At 33.8% G+C, this 18,143-nt stretch overlaps 2 protein-coding genes across 2 annotated transcripts in view; one reads left to right on the top strand and one right to left on the bottom strand.

Annotated features, from left to right (window-relative positions):
* Positions 1 to 10,590, bottom strand: part of LOC106108722 (forkhead box protein N3-like) — an 11,774-nt gene extending 1,184 nt beyond the window's left edge. Inside the window, exons 1-4 of the mRNA XM_013289982.1 lie at positions 10,146 to 10,590; positions 3,316 to 3,530; positions 1,228 to 1,322; positions 820 to 875 (exon numbers count right to left, since the gene is read on the bottom strand). Of these exons, the coding sequence (XP_013145436.1) occupies positions 820 to 875; positions 1,228 to 1,322; positions 3,316 to 3,530 (366 nt within the window). The 5' untranslated portion in view covers positions 10,146 to 10,590. The remainder of the gene's footprint in view (positions 1 to 819; positions 876 to 1,227; positions 1,323 to 3,315; positions 3,531 to 10,145) is intronic.
* Positions 10,591 to 11,491: 901 nt separating this feature from the next.
* On the top strand, positions 11,492 to 17,496 carry LOC106108904 (hypoxia up-regulated protein 1). The gene is made up of 9 exons (XM_013290246.1): positions 11,492 to 11,664; positions 11,775 to 12,091; positions 12,227 to 12,369; positions 12,592 to 12,752; positions 13,152 to 13,306; positions 13,614 to 13,824; positions 14,100 to 14,332; positions 14,822 to 14,933; positions 15,025 to 17,496. The coding sequence occupies exons 1-9, from the start codon at positions 11,650 to 11,652 to the stop codon at positions 16,405 to 16,407; spliced, it is 2,730 nt and encodes a 909-aa protein (XP_013145700.1). The 5' UTR covers positions 11,492 to 11,649; the 3' UTR covers positions 16,408 to 17,496.
* The last annotated feature ends 647 nt before the right edge of the window (positions 17,497 to 18,143 follow it).

Below are 18,143 nucleotides of genomic sequence, written 5' to 3' on the forward strand. Positions count from 1 at the left end.
AAAAGTAGCCTATGTGTTCTTCCAGACTATCCTATACGTCTATGCCAAATTTCATCGAGATCTTTTGAGTAGTTTAGACTACAAACTGTAAAAAACATCCATCTAAACTTTTGTATTTATAATATTTGAAAGATTGATAGATTGTAATTGTTTATATTGTTTTTTGTTAGTAATATGATATTAAGAACATTACTTAACAAGTCAAAATGAATCAGTCAATAGACTATGATTGTAATCTTAATTTAAACTACAAGTTAGTTAAAAATTACACGAAAAACAACAGAATTATTTCTTACGGGGATTTAGTATTGTTCAGTTGTGGTCTAAGAATTCACTGTGACATTGAACTAAGTACATTTCTCACTTGAATAAACAAAACCATATTAGACTACAGCAAATAGAGCACAGCCTTTTTATTAAACTTTTTGTTTTCAATAAACTTATACGTATTTGTGTTGTATATTTACACATTTGTATGAGAACTGTCTTGAATTACATTGAAAAAATAGTATTTATCGAACTAAATGTATTCTCATTTATATTAAATTGAACATATTAAAATCTAACAGCCTTACAAATAAACGCGGTATATAGTTAAACTTAGGAATAAACTGAGTATATATACTAGCTTTCGCCCGCGACTCCCTCCGCGTGGAATTAAAAAAACAAAAGTGAATAGCCTATGCGTTCTTACAGACTATCCTCTACATCTATACCAAATGACATCGAAATCCGTATAGTTTAGACTACAAACTCTAACAAACATCCATCCATCCAAACTTTCGCATTTATAATAGTAGTATGAAGCATGATAATAACCTTTACTTGACTTGTCATATTCGGATCCTCCAAGTCATTTTTGCTGAGGTTGATTCCTGAAACAGAAATAGTTTATCCACTATTATCGAACATAATATTAACGAGTAAAGTCTGAAATAATTTCTAGTATTCGATTATGCTGAGTACAAAAACTATCGTAGAACATGGTACATTAAGGGGGAGTCATATACAGGATGATTCTTATATTTTGAATGGCAGAAAGCCTTAATAACAGTAATTTAAGACAAAAGTATATTTTGCGATTTTCTACAAATCTAAAGTTATTACGTTTTTTAATTATTTTTTTTTCACTTAAGTGATAACCAAAGGCAACACCAACATTGATTAGGCTTTTCCTAGTATGGTTAATGAAGGACTTTTTATATCAAATCAATATTGATAACTGACCTCTGAGTAGATTCCTGTCCTGTAGCCAGCTAAGACTGGTGAGGTCGTCATCATGGTCCGCGGGTGGCAGATTTCCAGCGTTGCCGCATGCCACTCTGCTAGATATACCATCACTTTAATATAGCTAAATGGTATAATATCAAGATAATGGCATGGTAAAAAGTGTTTTTTCTTACTGAATATTAACACTACATTAACAAAATCATACTAACATTGTAAATGCGAAAGTTTAGATGGGTATATGCATGTATCTTAAATGCCTAAACGGATCTCGATGAAATTTGACAAAGACGTACATCATAATCTTAACATAGGATACTTTCTTTTGTTTTTTAATTCCACGCGAACAAAGTCGTGAATAATTTTAAGATTTTATGGTTGTTTACAAACAATAATGTGATATTAAATAAATTATATGTAAACAGTTTTCCTTCGATCTATTATTGTGGGTAAAAGGAATTAAATCAGTAGAATTTGTATTTTACATATAACTAGAATTAGCTCGCGACTCCATCCGCTTAGAATATAATAATACAAAAGCAAGTAGCTTATGTGTTCTTCTAGACTGTTCTCTACATCTATGTCAAATTTAAACGAGATCCGTTCAGCAGTTTAGGATACAAACTCTAACAAACATCCATCCATCCAAACTTTCACATTTATAATATTAGTAAGAAGTAAGACATCGTTTTTATTTTTTTTATTGTTTCAAACGAGTACAACTAATAATACTTTATTAGATAACAATTATTAGAAAATCCGATCATATAAAGGCGAGACGCACAATGAAATATTTCAACAGACAGTTTTTTTTATTTTTATCCAAAAGTATGCGAACATCGATCACGTGTGGAAAGCCACAAGGTCAGTCGTCTTACCCGGTAACCTAAAAAATTGATAAAGCCCCTATCAGACGTACGACTATCATCCATCATAAACTTAAATCGCGACAAGTCGACTTTAGGTAATTGAGTTAGATTAGAACAAAATATCGCACATTTCATGAAAGATATCAACATGCAATTCCTAACATGATAAACGTATGGCGCCTTAATCTTATAAAAATAGATATATTTTTTTAATATACATTAGCTCCTACAATAAACAATTTTAAACAAATTTCGTATTTTTCAATTTCACTTTGTTAATAACATAAAGTCAAAAAAGCTAATATAAATAATAGCAAATTATTAGTTTCGTCACATTGCAGTACCAATAATTTAATTTAATTTTTTTTTTATTTACAGTCTGGACAAAGTAATAAAATTTCTGTAACATTACGGTATATTACTATGAGAGATTACATTAAATATAGCAGACCTAATATAGGTCAAGGTAATAAATTGAAATCAAATCAAATAACTAAACAGACCACACACAAACTGTGAAAACCTATTCAAATATTTCACGTCAATTCGTTTCAGTGACAAACTCGTGTAAACATATTAGCGATTTGAGCGTGAAGTCGTGTTTAGCTTTTGTATTATGAAACGTAAACGTAGGCTCTCACGCCTGAACAAAAACATACTTGATATCTCTGTATTTTTAAGGAAAATGAGAGGGACAGCATGTGATTGCAATGTTTCTGTATTGTAAGCCTTTGGTAAACATATTCATCTATGAAGGTGCATGGTTACAGATTTTACACGTGACTCATTCGATTGAAATTCAAAATAATATCTCTACATCTATACCAAGTTTCGTCAAAATCCGTTTAGCTGTTTTGGCTACAAACTCTAACAACCATCCATCCATCCTTCTAAACTTTCACATTTATAATATTAGTATGACATAAGGGTCTGTCCCACAATTCTTGTAAATTGTCAGATAACAATCCAACGTATAAAATATGTGATGGAAGTATCGGATTTTGGTACTCTATCTTGTGATGAACAGTGACGTCACTTTTAAGCTACTCGAACCTCTATCAGTCAGTGGTGGGACAGGCCCTTAGTAAGATATATTTTCTTATTGGTAACCATTAACAAATACTGCGTCTCGATCATATCAATTATGCCTTTGCGACTTGATGTGTTCATGTGATCTATGAAGGAATTGAAAATTGACATCTCTTTTATAGATACTAACGCTGGCTGCGGGGTTTCCATATCGGAGTCATCCGAGTGTCCGTCGATGTCGTCGAAGTTGTCTATGACCTTGCCGGAGACCTCAAGGCGGCGCAACGAGCGGCCGCTGGATGCAACATGGCGCGCTATCTGCCGGATCAGCCGGCGCGGCAGGGGCAGGGAGGCGCGCGCGGCTCGAGCCGGCGACCCGCCGCGCTCGCCACGCATTGGCGCCATCTGCCGAAAAACACTTGTTACAACTGGACGTTATATCGTGAAGACATTAACAAATGCTGATGAGAAGTTATTTACAAGATTTACGGGATATTAACTGTTCAATATCTGCAGTGCAATGAGTGAGGTATTGTAGATCATATCCATTATGCATCCGCGTCTATTTCTATATGAGAATAAGGTAGCAACGCGTCTAAAATTCCTCTGGTTTTCGCAGACATTATTGCGTTATCAAATAAAATAATTCGCTTACGCTACTATAAAATCGAATCTACACGTGAAACCGCGTTCGATAATCTAAATACATGCATATCACGATGAATTCACGTTCAAATAATGCTATTATCAAATAGCAACTTTCTTTTAATAGAATAAACTATAGTGAAGATCTAATCATTACAGAAATATTTTAAAGTCCCCTAAATTCCTTTAACAACGTAGATAATATTACTGCATTCTTGATGTAATCAACTACATGTCACATCTATTTTAAATCATAAACATTAAAGCATATGAACTATGCTTCATTTATAATTGCTGCAAACATTAAAATGCGTTCCAATTCAACAAACTTTGGAACAATAAAGTCAACTATGTATTAGACCTACTGGAGTATCTTTTCCGTGTTTACAATAATACAAGACTAAAAAAATTCGTTCGATGATTATAACTTTCTTTATTTAATTACTATCAGATTTTAAAGTATAGACCTTATATAAAGCTAATCTGCCACACTTACAATAATAAGATATATTTGTAAATAATTTACTCGTTCAAATTCTTTACAATAAACTACTTTCACCGTTCGCATTTCTCAGTTCTAATCATTAGCACCTTGTTATATGCGTGGAATTAAACAAAAACAAGTGAGAAGCCTATGTGTTCATCCAGACTATCCTCTACATCTATACAAAATTTTATTAAAATCCGTTCAACAGTTTAGGCTACAAAAAAACATCCATCTAAACATTCGCAATTATAATATTAGTATGAAACATGATAATTTTTACTATTTTCTTCAACTTAAGTTTTCTATTTACGTAAAACCTGACGTCTTAACAGTTTCCGCCACGACGTTTGCAGATAAAATTTACGTATCAATTGATAAGTTTTCTACCGTAACATACCACATTTTTAAACGGTAAACCATCACGAGATATATCGTTATCTCAGTCATTTCAAAGGGAATGATAGAGATGACAAGTTTCGGTAGACTTAAATATTTACGTAACATGTTTCACATTCGAGTTTGAGATGAACGTTATCTTCATGTATTATCGCAAGAAGTAACAATCAAATAACTAACGTCCTTGTGGGAACAACGTAATAAATATCGAGATTTCAGTTATTTTCTTTGTTTTATTCTATACTAGCTTTCGCACGCGACTCCGTCTGCATGAAATTAAAAACAAAAACAAAAGTGAGTAGCCTATGTGTTCTTCCAGACTATCCTCTACATCTATACCAAATTTCATTGGGATCCGATCACTCGTTTAGGCTACGACACTAACAAAGATCCATCCATCCATCATAACTTTCGCATTTATAATTTCGCATTTGTAATACAAAAGGGTCGTTGAATATTGCTACCTTGAGTGAAAGGTGAACGGCAAGTGCAGAATGACTTACAAAATTACAGCAAGAGTGAAGAGGTATTTAGTAAGGAAGTACTATGAATCATACAAAACATAATTTAATACTAGGTTTCGCGTTCTCTGGTCATTGTAACAGGAGAAATATGACACGGTAGGGAAGATGGAGTAGATATGGTTTAAGAATCTTTATTTATCGTAATAGTAACCCACTTTTCTTAAGTAAAAACACTATACAGTTTGATAATACATTCCTAATAGTGAAAACTTACTTATTACAGTTTGTTTATATTGGAATTTAGTGCGAAATATTTAGCTTTATTGCGTTAGACATAGTTTCAGTTAGGTTAGGTCAATAATTTCGCCTGGCTACAGTCGGCCTTGATTTTCATCCGCAGTATAGTATGTCTTATTGCTTGGAATACTATTAGTTAAAAAAACATAGTTTTTTTGAATAGTTACATCATGCCCGGGAACATTAAACATTTACAATGTTACATTTTCCCAATAATTGTTTAAAAAAAAACAGAAATAACATTTAAAAATTCATTTGAAGACATAATTTTATACGCAAACAAACGTAATTTTTATTTATCAAATTCTGCGGTCACCCCGCGCCGAACGAGGTTAGGTATCATCCGTTTTAAAAGGAAATAACACCCCACAAACAAAGAATATAACGTTTTTAATTTAATAACAAGAACAGTTAGCAACAAAGTACAGATTATAGAAAGCAATGACTGTAAATATAACTTCAAAACCGACTACCACATATACACTTATTTCCGACGACAGAGAATACTGACATTCCACACGAAGTCAGGGAGAAGTAAAGGTAGAGTAGTAGTAGAACATCTATTGATATGGATGGTTGTTTGTTAGAGTTTGTAGCTCATACGGGTTAACGGTTCCCGATGAAATTTGGTATAGATGTAGAGGATAGTCTGGAACAATAGATAGGTTAACCACTTTTGTTTTTTTTTTATTTCACGAGATTAAACTCGCGAGCAACTGCTAGTTAGCTTTAAAAAAGGACGTTAGTGACCGCCTTATTTCCACCATATAAACCATCAATTCATTCACCAATCACTTCATTCTGGCGCAGAATTCATCATCAACTTTTCACTGAATTTGCCGTACGCCTTTGCTCGGAGATGAATTGGAAATAAGTTACTTTGGTACCGTGATTTAACCGTTTCTAGCTCATAGTGCTGCATACATTGCGCGTCACTTGACGCCGGGTGGAGTCGCGTCGTAGATACCGCGCGTAGGATGCACTCACTAATAGAATATTCAAACGAGATTCTATCCTCACTATAGTTGGAAAATCCAATATAAAACCAATTTCAACTTGTAAACATTGTACTATTATAGCTACTTACTACACTGTAAACTGAACATTACGACCATAAACCTATTTAGTTTTTATTTCTTTGTATTAGGGTTCTTTAAGAAGTTGGGTTAATGGGTTTTGGCTTGCGACCACCCCCTATACAAAACATGATTGATGATATAATAGGTACTAAATCGGATTATTTCGCGACAAGTATAGGACTAATTTGATTACGTCGATCAAGAATAATGGGCGATACATTTTACTTCATTAAAATCAATATATCAGAACGCGGTGACATTTGGAAGCTAGAAAGGGCACCTGTGACGTCACGCGGACCGGATGCAGCGCTCTGCTTCCGGAATCGATGACGGTCAACATACGAACGTATATGTAATACGTAGAACTTATACTTTCACATTTACGACAGTGAGAATTTCATTCATACAGACATCATGGATGGAGGAAATCAATAACAAAGTTAACAAAGGTAAATGTTATTCGAGAAAAGTCTCTTTAGAGTAATGGAGATTATGTGGGTGTCGTTATTAAAACCGTAGGTGAGCTTCCTCTCGAGCAAAGAAAGATAAAAGATTATTTTCAATCTGAATTGATTTGATTCAACGCGTGCCATTCAATATTACTTTCTTTATATATTTTTATATATTTATAATATAACCTTTGATTGAACCGCACTATTCTCGTGAGGAATCAAAGGGAAAAACTCTATTGACCTTTACTGGACGTAATAAATAAAGAGCAAGCAAATTCACGATTGAACAAAGAAAATATTCAAAACAATTTAATTACATTTTCATTCTCAGACCTAGCTTTAAAAAATCTTACATTACAATAATACAAAAGCTATTACAAAAAAAAGACTTCTACAACAATATATCACGACCGTAACCCAGAGGGGTAGGCAGAGACCGCGGCCTTTCATTCTTTTACGTATCATGCACGTGGGTTTCGTTTGCACTAAATGCCGTTCTTCTTGAGTATTTCCTACTAATTTTACAATTAATGACATCTTAAACGACTTGACGACATTTCAACTCTATCATGTTTACGTGTGACAAAAATAACCAGTTAAAACTAGTTTTTAATCCATGATCATAAAACTAAGTTGAATTCCTACATATACGTCAATACACGTGTTCATAATAATTAAAACAGGTTCAAATAACTTCATCGTAAATTGAAACAAACATCGTTACGTTTATTATAATAAAATAGTGACACTAACAGATTTAAGAATTATGTAAGTTATGATATAAGAGGTCCGAATTTATCACATTTTTTATATCAATATAGATTAGAGTTAAATAGTCGAATACCAATAAACCTTGTTCACTTGTTCTAATTGTTCGAACTTGTTCAAATAACAAGACAAAGTACACTTGTTAAAAATAATTACATTTTTTTTATATCATAACGTGGCAAACAAACAATCGGCCACTGAATCCGTCAATTTAGCGAACCGACCGCTGCCTATAGACATTCGCAATAGCGAATGGGTTGCCTACCCTTAAATGATGGAGGTGGAAACGCACATAAGAGGATGTTTCGCCTTCCTAAGCGTCTCCTCCACCGTCAAATCCACGATCCCTTCCCATCCTTTTCTTATAAGAAAAAGATACTAAAATTGTGCCTCAGACACCACACTCATTAAACGAAACGCGCAATTGCTCCCACTTCACGCCTGTCGCCCCATTCGTGCGAAGTCAAAATTTGCATAGTAGCAAAAACTTTCAGTTTTTAAATAGGAAAGTATATCAAGACAATACCTAACTATAGATATGTAGTATCACAAAAAATGTGATCTATCATGAGGAATACCTTGGCAGCACAGATTATCAACATAATGCAGAAAATACTAAAGAGTTGCCATTGTTCCATCCTCTATATTATGCCAATGGAATAGGCTATTTTGTGTTATCCAACTCAAAAAAGAAAAGAGGTTCTACATTCAATTGATTTTAACTCAACGTCATATTTCCTATTTTATTAGTACTAAAATGACTGTATAGTTAGTTTATATGTGTTTCTTCTAAACAAAAAAAAATGTTAAAGCATTCCTACATGCAATTAAAAGTAATTACAAACAATTATGGACTTAAAAGGGCACATAACAATGAAAGTTTGCAACTTGTTTTTTTATTCTAATAATAATTAACACACTCAGTGCCAGTAACATTAATCTCTGAATTGTTTAAAAACTCATATCAACAAATGCTTTGAATATCAAAAGCTTATACTTCAAGTACATATAATCCAGAAAAGTCAACAAAAAGCAATACATACATTGGGAGGATGGATAATATCCGCAAAGTAAGAGATTTATAATCAGACACGATTTTTCTAAACAATTGAAACTAAGATGGCCTTTTGATATTGGTATAAATTGTCTACCAACAGTATTATTTACTCCTTAACTTTAGGCTCTATCCTATTCTCTACTACTCTATCTAATTAAAAAATATAAAATTTTTGTGATGTAATAAAATTATAAAGAAAATAAATTAGGATATAAATTTATCATATATCATACAGCTGAAGATTATGTGGCCTTGATATGATTGATATAATTTTAGATATAGATATATAGCTTGCAGGTGATATACATAATTCTGATATATGGAACCAAAATTAAATAAATAATAACATTAAAAAAGTGAATTAAACATTACATTTAAAACTCCACTTTAGACACGGTTTTCTTGAAAAATCCTTCAACTCTTTCCAGTTTACATAAATTATTCTTCAATGTAGCTTTGTTAGTAGTTAAGAAATTTGTTAAAGTATTGAGTAACTAGCATATTGTTTTTCAGAGACAGTATATTTTTAGCATCCAAATAGGAAGTGTGAAGTGAAAACTGGGCCACGCTAAGGTCTAGATTCTATTTATAACTGCTTACTCTGATTACCCATTAAAAACCAGAGATAGCAATGAACAAATTGAAAAATATAATTATTTCAGCTATCAACATAAATGTTAAAGAAACTTAACAAAATACTTACAAGAACAAACAGATCCAAACAGTCAATAATTCACTCAACACAATTACATGTTCAAAAATATTCACTCTATAAATTGTTTATTTGATATTAATACATCTAGAAAACGGCGTAACTCTCGAAAATAACTACGCGTATCAGGTGATGTGATGTAACAATAATTACCATGTGTTTTTGTATTCATTAGGTCAGCAGTGGCGTCAACAACGTGTTGCTAGGAAACTGGGGTTCAGAGTGCGACCGCGTGCGCGTCGACGTGCGCCGACCTTCCTACGTGGAACTACGACGTGCAATTTGGTGCACGTGCTGACGCGGACCTCAAAGGGACATTACATAACTGCAGGGACGGCGGACAAACGACACGGAGGACATCACTGACACGACCGTCAACCATCCGTTCCATATTTAGATGGGCCGCTAACGTCTGCGTCTTAGCTAACATCAGGCGACTCAGTAACATTTTTAGATCCGCATGTAAACGATACCTAACGTTACATGTTGTAAGCTGGGATAGACGCAACGCAATATTATTCCGTTGAGATTCAAGGAAGAATTTACAGAAAATACGCATATAGACTTAAAATGCGTAATGCTTACTCTTTTATTTATGACGAAAAATTAATCAAATATCTAGCGGACTATGATGGTAATGTGTACATATAATATAAATCTCACCTTATTGATGTCACGTTGGATTTAAACACAAATTAGAAATTAATAATAATAAACAGCATTCCGCGGCCACCGTTCTTGAAATCAACACTCAACAAACACTTCAACACCCAATCAAACCATAAACTAAAGAGTAACCTACATAAATAAAACATATGACAATTTGAAGTCTATGACTCACACTGATCTCTAAAGAATGGATAGGTCATTCCTCGAAAATGACAGATTGGCTTTGTTGCGACCGTGGAACTAGAAACTAACTAGAACAGGAATGAGCTCTTGTCGCAAAATCGAAGCCAAGCGAGACTCAATAACTGTCCCTTTTATTCCTTTCTGGCGATGGTGACTATGTTGTGACCCACAATCAGCATAATACTCGCTTCCGCAAGCCTCCACGACACAATTTCTTCCCTTTTTACCTAAAATTCTTCAAAAATATCACGAAATCAAAAAAGACACCGCCATTAAGGCCCGAGTCGGGATGTCATACGGGGTTGTCAGTTCAGGTGTCCGAATTTTAAACAAATAAAATAAAACATGTACGCTAATCGCAAAATTTTTGTGTTAATAAAGTTTTACACGTAGCAACAATAGTACTTCTTTACCGTGTCGGTAAACATTCACAAACATTTTAGAAGTAAATGTTTATACTTCATTACATTACATCAATCGCCTATTTTTCTACAAGCAACGAAAGGATTGATGTCTGGCAACTCTAGTTCACTGTTAGAAAGGGACACATCGGACAATTGTTGCCCTCTCACTCATGATCAATTTTATTTTGCGTGCAACAAGTTTCTTATGCCCTTACTGTAAGGTTTTATTTTCTTTATTTTACCTGTGAGATGTACAGATAGAACTCATTCCTGTTGTAAGTAATATTACCTCCATGGGAACTTATTACTTTCATGTTTTCTTCATATACTAACCGCTTGCGACGAAAGAAAGATATCACTCCATTTACAACCAACCGTACCTATCAGCGCTAAAATGGCGAAAATCAAAAAGGCACAAATAATCCAGATGGTAGCATATCCGTGTACAGAGACTACAAGGACTGGTCTCTGGATGAAACTGCCACGTAAAATTATATGTAAAGAATTATTTTGTGTTCAATTTCAATGATTCGTTCACCGCTTTTTTTATTTTATCAAGTCTGTATTGTAATTTTAGACGCTTAGGTGGTAGTCATAGTAAGTTGCTTTTAAATTGATAGTTCATATAAAAATACTATTTAAAATACTTTTCAACCTTAACATAAATTGTTAATTATTGTTCTATAAATTGTTAAAAAAAGCATAAAGTATAATCTATATACAAAATTAAATTCTTGAAGATGGCAACAAAACTCTTATCCAGAAAGAAGAAAACACGTTAAACTTGACGTGGACTTAACTAGCTGGCCCACTTTATTAAACAATAATGTGCTAGAATTTCTAACTATTGCATTATTATAAGACAAGTGATTTATTTCATTAATCAGATACATGTTATTTCTTGTATTAAGATGGCCTTAAATATCGTAAGTACATTTAAATTTCTGTTTAAAAGAAACCATTTGACAGACATTTTCCGGAATCGGTAAAGTGTATCGGTGTAATTTTTATGCGATAAATTATATTTATTTCACAGAAAATGTACACTGTTTTGTGTTCAATATTGCTACCATTACTTCTAAGTCATAATGCGGATGCTGCAGCAGTAATATCTATTGATTTGGGTTCGGAATGGATGAAAATAGGCATCGTGTCACCTGGTGTACCAATGGAGATAGTTTTAAATAAGGAATCTAAACGCAAGACACCAGCTGTGGTTGCGTTCCGAGATGGTGTGAGAACATTTGGGGAAGACGCTGTTAATGTGGGTGTAAGATTCCCGAAGAACACATATAAATTCTTCTTAGATTTACTGGGGAAGTCATTCGATCATCCATTGGTGAAAGCATACAGGTAAAACTATCAATATTGTATAAAATAACATTATTGACTAATTACTAAATGCATTTTATAGCAGTAGAGAGGGTTCTGATGACTTTTTTTCTACTTTTTTTGTTGAATTTTCTTACTGTATAATTAATGTTTTAGAGAAAGGTTCCCATACTATGACTTGGTGGCATCTGACCGTGGTACCCCAATTTTTGTACATGATGAGAACACTAAGTTTACACCGGAAGAACTAGTTGCTCAACTTTTAGCCAAGGCAAAGGAGTTTGCAGAAATCAGCCATGGTAAGGAGTTGAATTATTTTATTAATAATGTTAATTTAGAAATTATGTCTTGTCTTTATTTTGTTTATTTTGTACTGGTAACTTTGAAATGTGCAATTTTCTGTCATTCAGTCTCATGGAGATATTCTGCCTGTATATTTGATCATACAGAGTTATTATTTATATTCATGTACATAAAGCTTTGCCCAATATTTCTGTTGTCATAAAATTATATGGTTTTAGGCCAACCTATAAGTGAATGTGTAATCACCGTGCCTGGTTACTTCAACCAAGCTGAAAGGAGAGCTCTAAAAGATGCAGCTGCTTTAGCAGGACTTAATGTACTGCAACTTATTAATGATTATACTGCTATTGGTATTAACTATGGCATATTTAGACGGAAGGTGGGTATTTTCAAATGTCTGTTTATTATTACCTCTTTAACTCTCATTGAGAAGAGTGATTTTTTTTCCTTATGTATTTTTGCACAAATAAAAATCTTAATCTGGATTTATATATCTATTTCATACTGGCACTCTTTACTAGCTTTGCCTTGCTGGTAAAGAATGTATGTCTCTTTTCTGTCTTATCAATATCCTTCCTGTTGATGTAAAATATATTCTATGTTACTCAGTGATAAGTTAGATTTTTAATGTTTAAAATTTGTTCCAGTAGTTTTAGAACCTAATCAATGCAAACAAACAATTGAATCTTTCCTCTTTGCAATATTGTTATAGAATGCACAGGTTTCTATCTTCCAAGAATTTGTTAGTGTTTTTAAATTCACCATACTTTTTTTTCAGGAAATCAATGAGACAGCTTGGTACACCCTATTCTATGATATGGGAGCTGTTTCAACCAAAGCAGCTTTGGTCGAGTACAAAACTGTCAAGATAAAGGAGAAGGGTTATGTGGAGACTGTACCGCAGCTGCAAGTTATTGGTGTTGGATATGACAGGTAATGTTATTAGGGCATATGTTTTAATACTTTCAAATACTCTTGTCTCTTTTTTTAGCAATATTGGCTCTTACTTTGTATATTTATCTTCTACTGGCTTTAGCCTGCAATTTTCGGAGTGGAATTGAAATCCAAACTTAGTAGTCTTCCAAACAATATTTTAGGTCCATGCCATAATTAAGTTCTAATTTTTTTCTACTTTCTTTTATTAGAACCTTCTGAAAATAACAAACAAAACAATAATTAGTGGACTTGGTAAAGATTTCGAATTATTCACAAATTAAATAATACAAAATTCGTTTTATAGGACTTTAGGTGGTTTTGAAATGACATTGCGCCTTCGCGAGCACTTAATCAAGGCGTGGCTGGCCAATGGCGGAGGAGACGTGAGAGCATCTCCCCGGGCGATGGAAAAATTACTCCGAGAAGCGGAGAGATTGAAAATTGTGCTATCGGCCAACACAGAACATTATGCACAGATTGAGAATCTTCTAGACGATAAAGATTTTAAGGTTTTGGTAAGTAGTTTAAAATACGTATTTGTAATTATTCTGTTTCCTATTTAATACTGTTTTTGTTAGCACATATTAGAGAAAGAACATTCTTCATGCTAAAAGAATGACAATTTTATTTCATACTAATATTATATATGCGAAATGGATGGATGGATGTTTGTGACTATGCATATCTAAAATGTCTGAATGGATCTGGATGACATTTAAATAGGTGTAGAATGTAGTCAATGGTCTGGAATAAAAAATGGCTTTGTTTTTTAAATTTTTGGCTTTTATAGGTGACCAGAGCGGAGTTTGAAGAGCTTTGTTCAGATTTGTGGAGCAGAGTGTCGGGGGTGATCCAGCGAGCGGTGGCGTCCGCCGCGGGCTCGGGCGAGGGCGCCAAGCTGGTGCTGGCGGGCGGCGCAGCCCGAGCGCCGGCTGTGCACGAAGCCCTCCGCAAAGTCGTGGGACATGAACCAGCTCGGTCTATCAATGCTGATGAAGCCGCTACTATGGGAGCTGTCTATAGGTAACAGAAAATAGATTTTGTGTACATCCATATCTATACTAATAAAATAAAACGTAAACACACACTACATAGTTATGTAGGATGTCCGAATTCACAGTAAATTTTTGAATAGTTATTTTCTTTATTTAAAAGCCCTACATTTACCACATACTTTAAGCTATTTTTCACACTATTAAACTCAGGGAGCAAATCATTTGGAAAAATCTATCATGTGAGAAACGGACAAAATCTACTAGTTGACAATATCAAGGAAGCAAGGTTGCCATAGTAACGATAATTGTTATCCATTGTCAAAGGCCTGGTCTTTTGTGCATTTTGATTGTGACATTTGCATTTGATTATTTCACAAATGTAAACAGTAAAATAAAGTTATTATAATTCCATGCGGATGAAGCCGCACGGGAACAGCTCGTTATAAATGTACACAATAATTGATTGTTTTACTACAAGTTTGTTAAACTGACTTTAAAGTTTTAATTATTATTACAGAGCTGCATCTCTAGCTACTGGGTACAAAGTCGCTCCATTGAACGTTCGTGATGCGGTGCTACTGCCCATACAGGTCGTTTTCACTAGAAATGTTGATGGAAATGAAAAACTGGTACGTATTCTTCACACCTCAAAAAATTGTAATGATAGTCAAACTAACAGTTCTTTGAAAATACCAAGAGTTGATTTTTTTTAAATTTCAGATCAAGAGAACTTTGTTCGGTCCAATGAATCCTTATCCACAAAAGAAGGTAATTACTTTCAATAAACACACTGATGATTTCTCTTTCAATGTCAACTATGCTGAGCTGGATCATGTACCCTCTACTGAATTAAAATACATTGGTTCACTAAACCTTAGTCAGGTTACCTTGTCTGGGGTCAGTGAGGCTCTCGGAATGCATATTGGAGATAATGTTGAACATAAAGGTATTAAAGCCCATTTCAACATGGACGATTCTGGTATTCTCAATTTGATAAATGTGGAATTTGTAGCTGAAAAAACTGTGACAGATGATGATGACGATAAAGATAGTACTCTGTCTAAGATAGGAAGCACCATTAGTAAATTATTCGGTTCTGATGCTGAAACTCCAGAGAAAACGGAAGAAAAAACAGAAGATGTACCAAAAGAAGCGGAAAAGAACGAAACTAAAGCAAATGAAACAACTTCAGATAAACAAAACGCAACAGAAACTGAAACTAAACCTAAACCGAAAGTGGTTGTGCTTAAAGAACCGATTAAAAATAAAGAACAGATCTTAAACTTGCAACCATTGTCACAGGAACAATTTAAGGAATCGAAAAACAAAATTAAAGAATTGAATATCATTGATAAGAAACGCGTTGAAAGGGAATCCGCTTTGAATAATCTAGAAGCTTTTGTTGTTGATGCTCAGTTAAAGATAGATATGGAAGAATATTCTGAATGTGGAACTCAGGAACAAATCGAGGAAATTAAAAAGATATGCAGTGAAACATCGGAATGGTTGTACGATGAGGGTTATGAGGCTGATACAGAAACTTATGAAGCGAAATTAGCTTTGTTAAAAGAAAAAACTAACCCCATTTTCTATAAACATTGGGAACACAGAGAAAGGCCTGACGCCGTAGCTGCTATGCGAAATATGCTTAATTCTTCACAAGAATTCCTTAAAATGGCTAAAAATTTAACAAAGGACACAAATTCAGAACGCGATGTGTTTACAGATGTTGAAATTGATGTATTGGAGAAGAAAATCACGGAGACTCAATCTTGGCTGACCAAGTCAATTGAAGATCAGAATCAGTTAAAGAAGAATGAAGATATAAAATTGACTGTTGACAGCATTCGAGAGAAGATGTCTAATTTAGACAGAGAAGTGAAATATCTCGTGAATAAAATGAAGATATGGCGGCCGAAGAAACCAGTAAAGAAAGAATCGGATAATAAAACTGAAACGGTTATAGAGAACGAAAAAACCGATGGAGCGGAGAAGACGGAGAACCAAGAAGAGAAACCAGAGGTTCCTGAACAGAAAGAAGATACCGGCGGTGACGAAACACTGCAGATATCAGATGATAATCCAGAACATTCCGAATTATAATAGGTTTTCAAATTTAATTTATTAGTCTAATTTATTTTTTACATTGACAAACAATTGGAATTTGTTCACTTTTCGTATATTCAGTCTCGCACAAAAGTATGTTAAGTTATAGATGTCCTTTTGTTAATAATGTTTGAATATCCTTATTCCTCTTAAAAATTAAGCTTAAAGTGACATTACAATAAATGTTTTTTCTTAAGTGAGGTTAACTGCAGGTATGTATATGAAGAGAGAACAAGTTCTATGCAAGATGAAAATCTCAACTCTATGCGCCGCCTCTTTCATTTACTATCGCCGTATATAGACATAATATAGACGTTGAGTGTGATAAACAGTGCTATTATTTAACTATACTATTTAAAGTAAATTACCTTATAGCTCTTTTTTAAATATACCAGTACAAATTTATAATCTATGGTCGTAAATAGAACCACTCCGCGTCTATGGTCTGTCATAGAATAGTTAATTTGTCTATGGTTTTTTATATTTATTTGATTATCGAGCGGCGTCCAGAATGTTCCATATTTTTATGCAATGAACCCCAATATAATGATAACGCGAGTATGTATTCAATATGTGATATAGGATGATTGTAATTTTGCGAGTTTGGGACTGTTTTTCTGTTACCAATAAAGTTTTTTTTTCTTAAATTGGGTTGTTTTTATCTATTCGTTGATAAATTTAGTAAATGTATATTTTGTTTGTCAGTATTGTTAAGAATAATAGGTTTGTGAATGCGAAATGGCGGTTATTTGTTTTAACAAAACTTAATTTGTATATCTATGTATTTGTGCATTTATACTAACTTTCACTGTAACTTATTATTATAAATGTTTAGATTATTCTAAGATTTTGTGGATCTCTCTAAATGATGCGTACTCTGTAAATCAATTACGATATTTCAACATAAATTTAATACAAAATTTGCATTCATTTCTAACATTTATTTTCGTGAATATTCTTGTTTTATAAATAAATGTTGCTTTAGGTGATTTTCGGTATCAGAAAACAGTTCACGTAGTCTTACGTATTTGAGATTTGTCAACTGTACCCAGTCGCAAATGAAAATAAATTATTGAAAGAACATTATAATGTTGTTTTTATTTGTACATATTAAAATTAGCGATATTTTTAATATCAAACAAAACCTTACTTTTTTAATTATCACTAATATAAATGCGAAAGTTTAGATGAATTGATGGATTTTTGTTAGAGTTTGTAGCCTAAACTACTGAACGGAACTCGATAAGGCATAGATGTAGAGCATAGTCTGATAGAATCCATAGGCTTACTTACGTTGTTTTTTAATTCCACGGGGACGGAGTCGCGGGTGATAGCTATTCATTGAATAAACTAAATTAATCCTGCGAAAGAATTGTTTACGTTTTTTACGGGATACGATAGTAAACAAGCAAGTTAACAGTAGTAGTGCCCGCTATTACATCTTAGCACGAATGGGCCGGTACGCCCGGTGTAATACCACGACCACACAGAAGACAGGCGTGAAATGGAAGCAATTCCGTGTTTCGCCTGATGAGTGTGGTGCCGGAGGCCTAATTTAAGTCCTTTTCTCTTTACCACCCTTTTCTTATAAGGAGAGGATGGGAACGGGAAGTGGATTTGACGGTAGAGGAGGATACATAGAGAAATATCCTCTTTATGTGCATCTCCTCCTCTGTCGGATAAGGGTAGGCAACGCATCTGCAATTGCGGATGTCTATGGGCAGCGGTCGTTT

The sequence above is a fragment of the Papilio polytes genome, unplaced genomic scaffold (assembly GCF_000836215.1).
Source record: "Papilio polytes unplaced genomic scaffold, Ppol_1.0 DF821400.1, whole genome shotgun sequence".
Taxonomy (NCBI): Eukaryota; Metazoa; Arthropoda; class Insecta; order Lepidoptera; family Papilionidae; genus Papilio; species Papilio polytes.

What these genes read in the sequence shown, in the direction of transcription:
- LOC106108904 (XM_013290246.1), top strand. An exon ending in ATGGCATATTTAGACGGAAG is followed by an intron (nt 12,753 to 13,151) that starts GTGGGTATTTTC and finishes CTTTTTTTTCAG; the next exon opens with GAAATCAATGAGACAGCTTG. An exon ending in ACTATGGGAGCTGTCTATAG is followed by an intron (nt 14,333 to 14,821) that starts GTAACAGAAAAT and finishes TTATTATTACAG; the next exon opens with AGCTGCATCTCTAGCTACTG.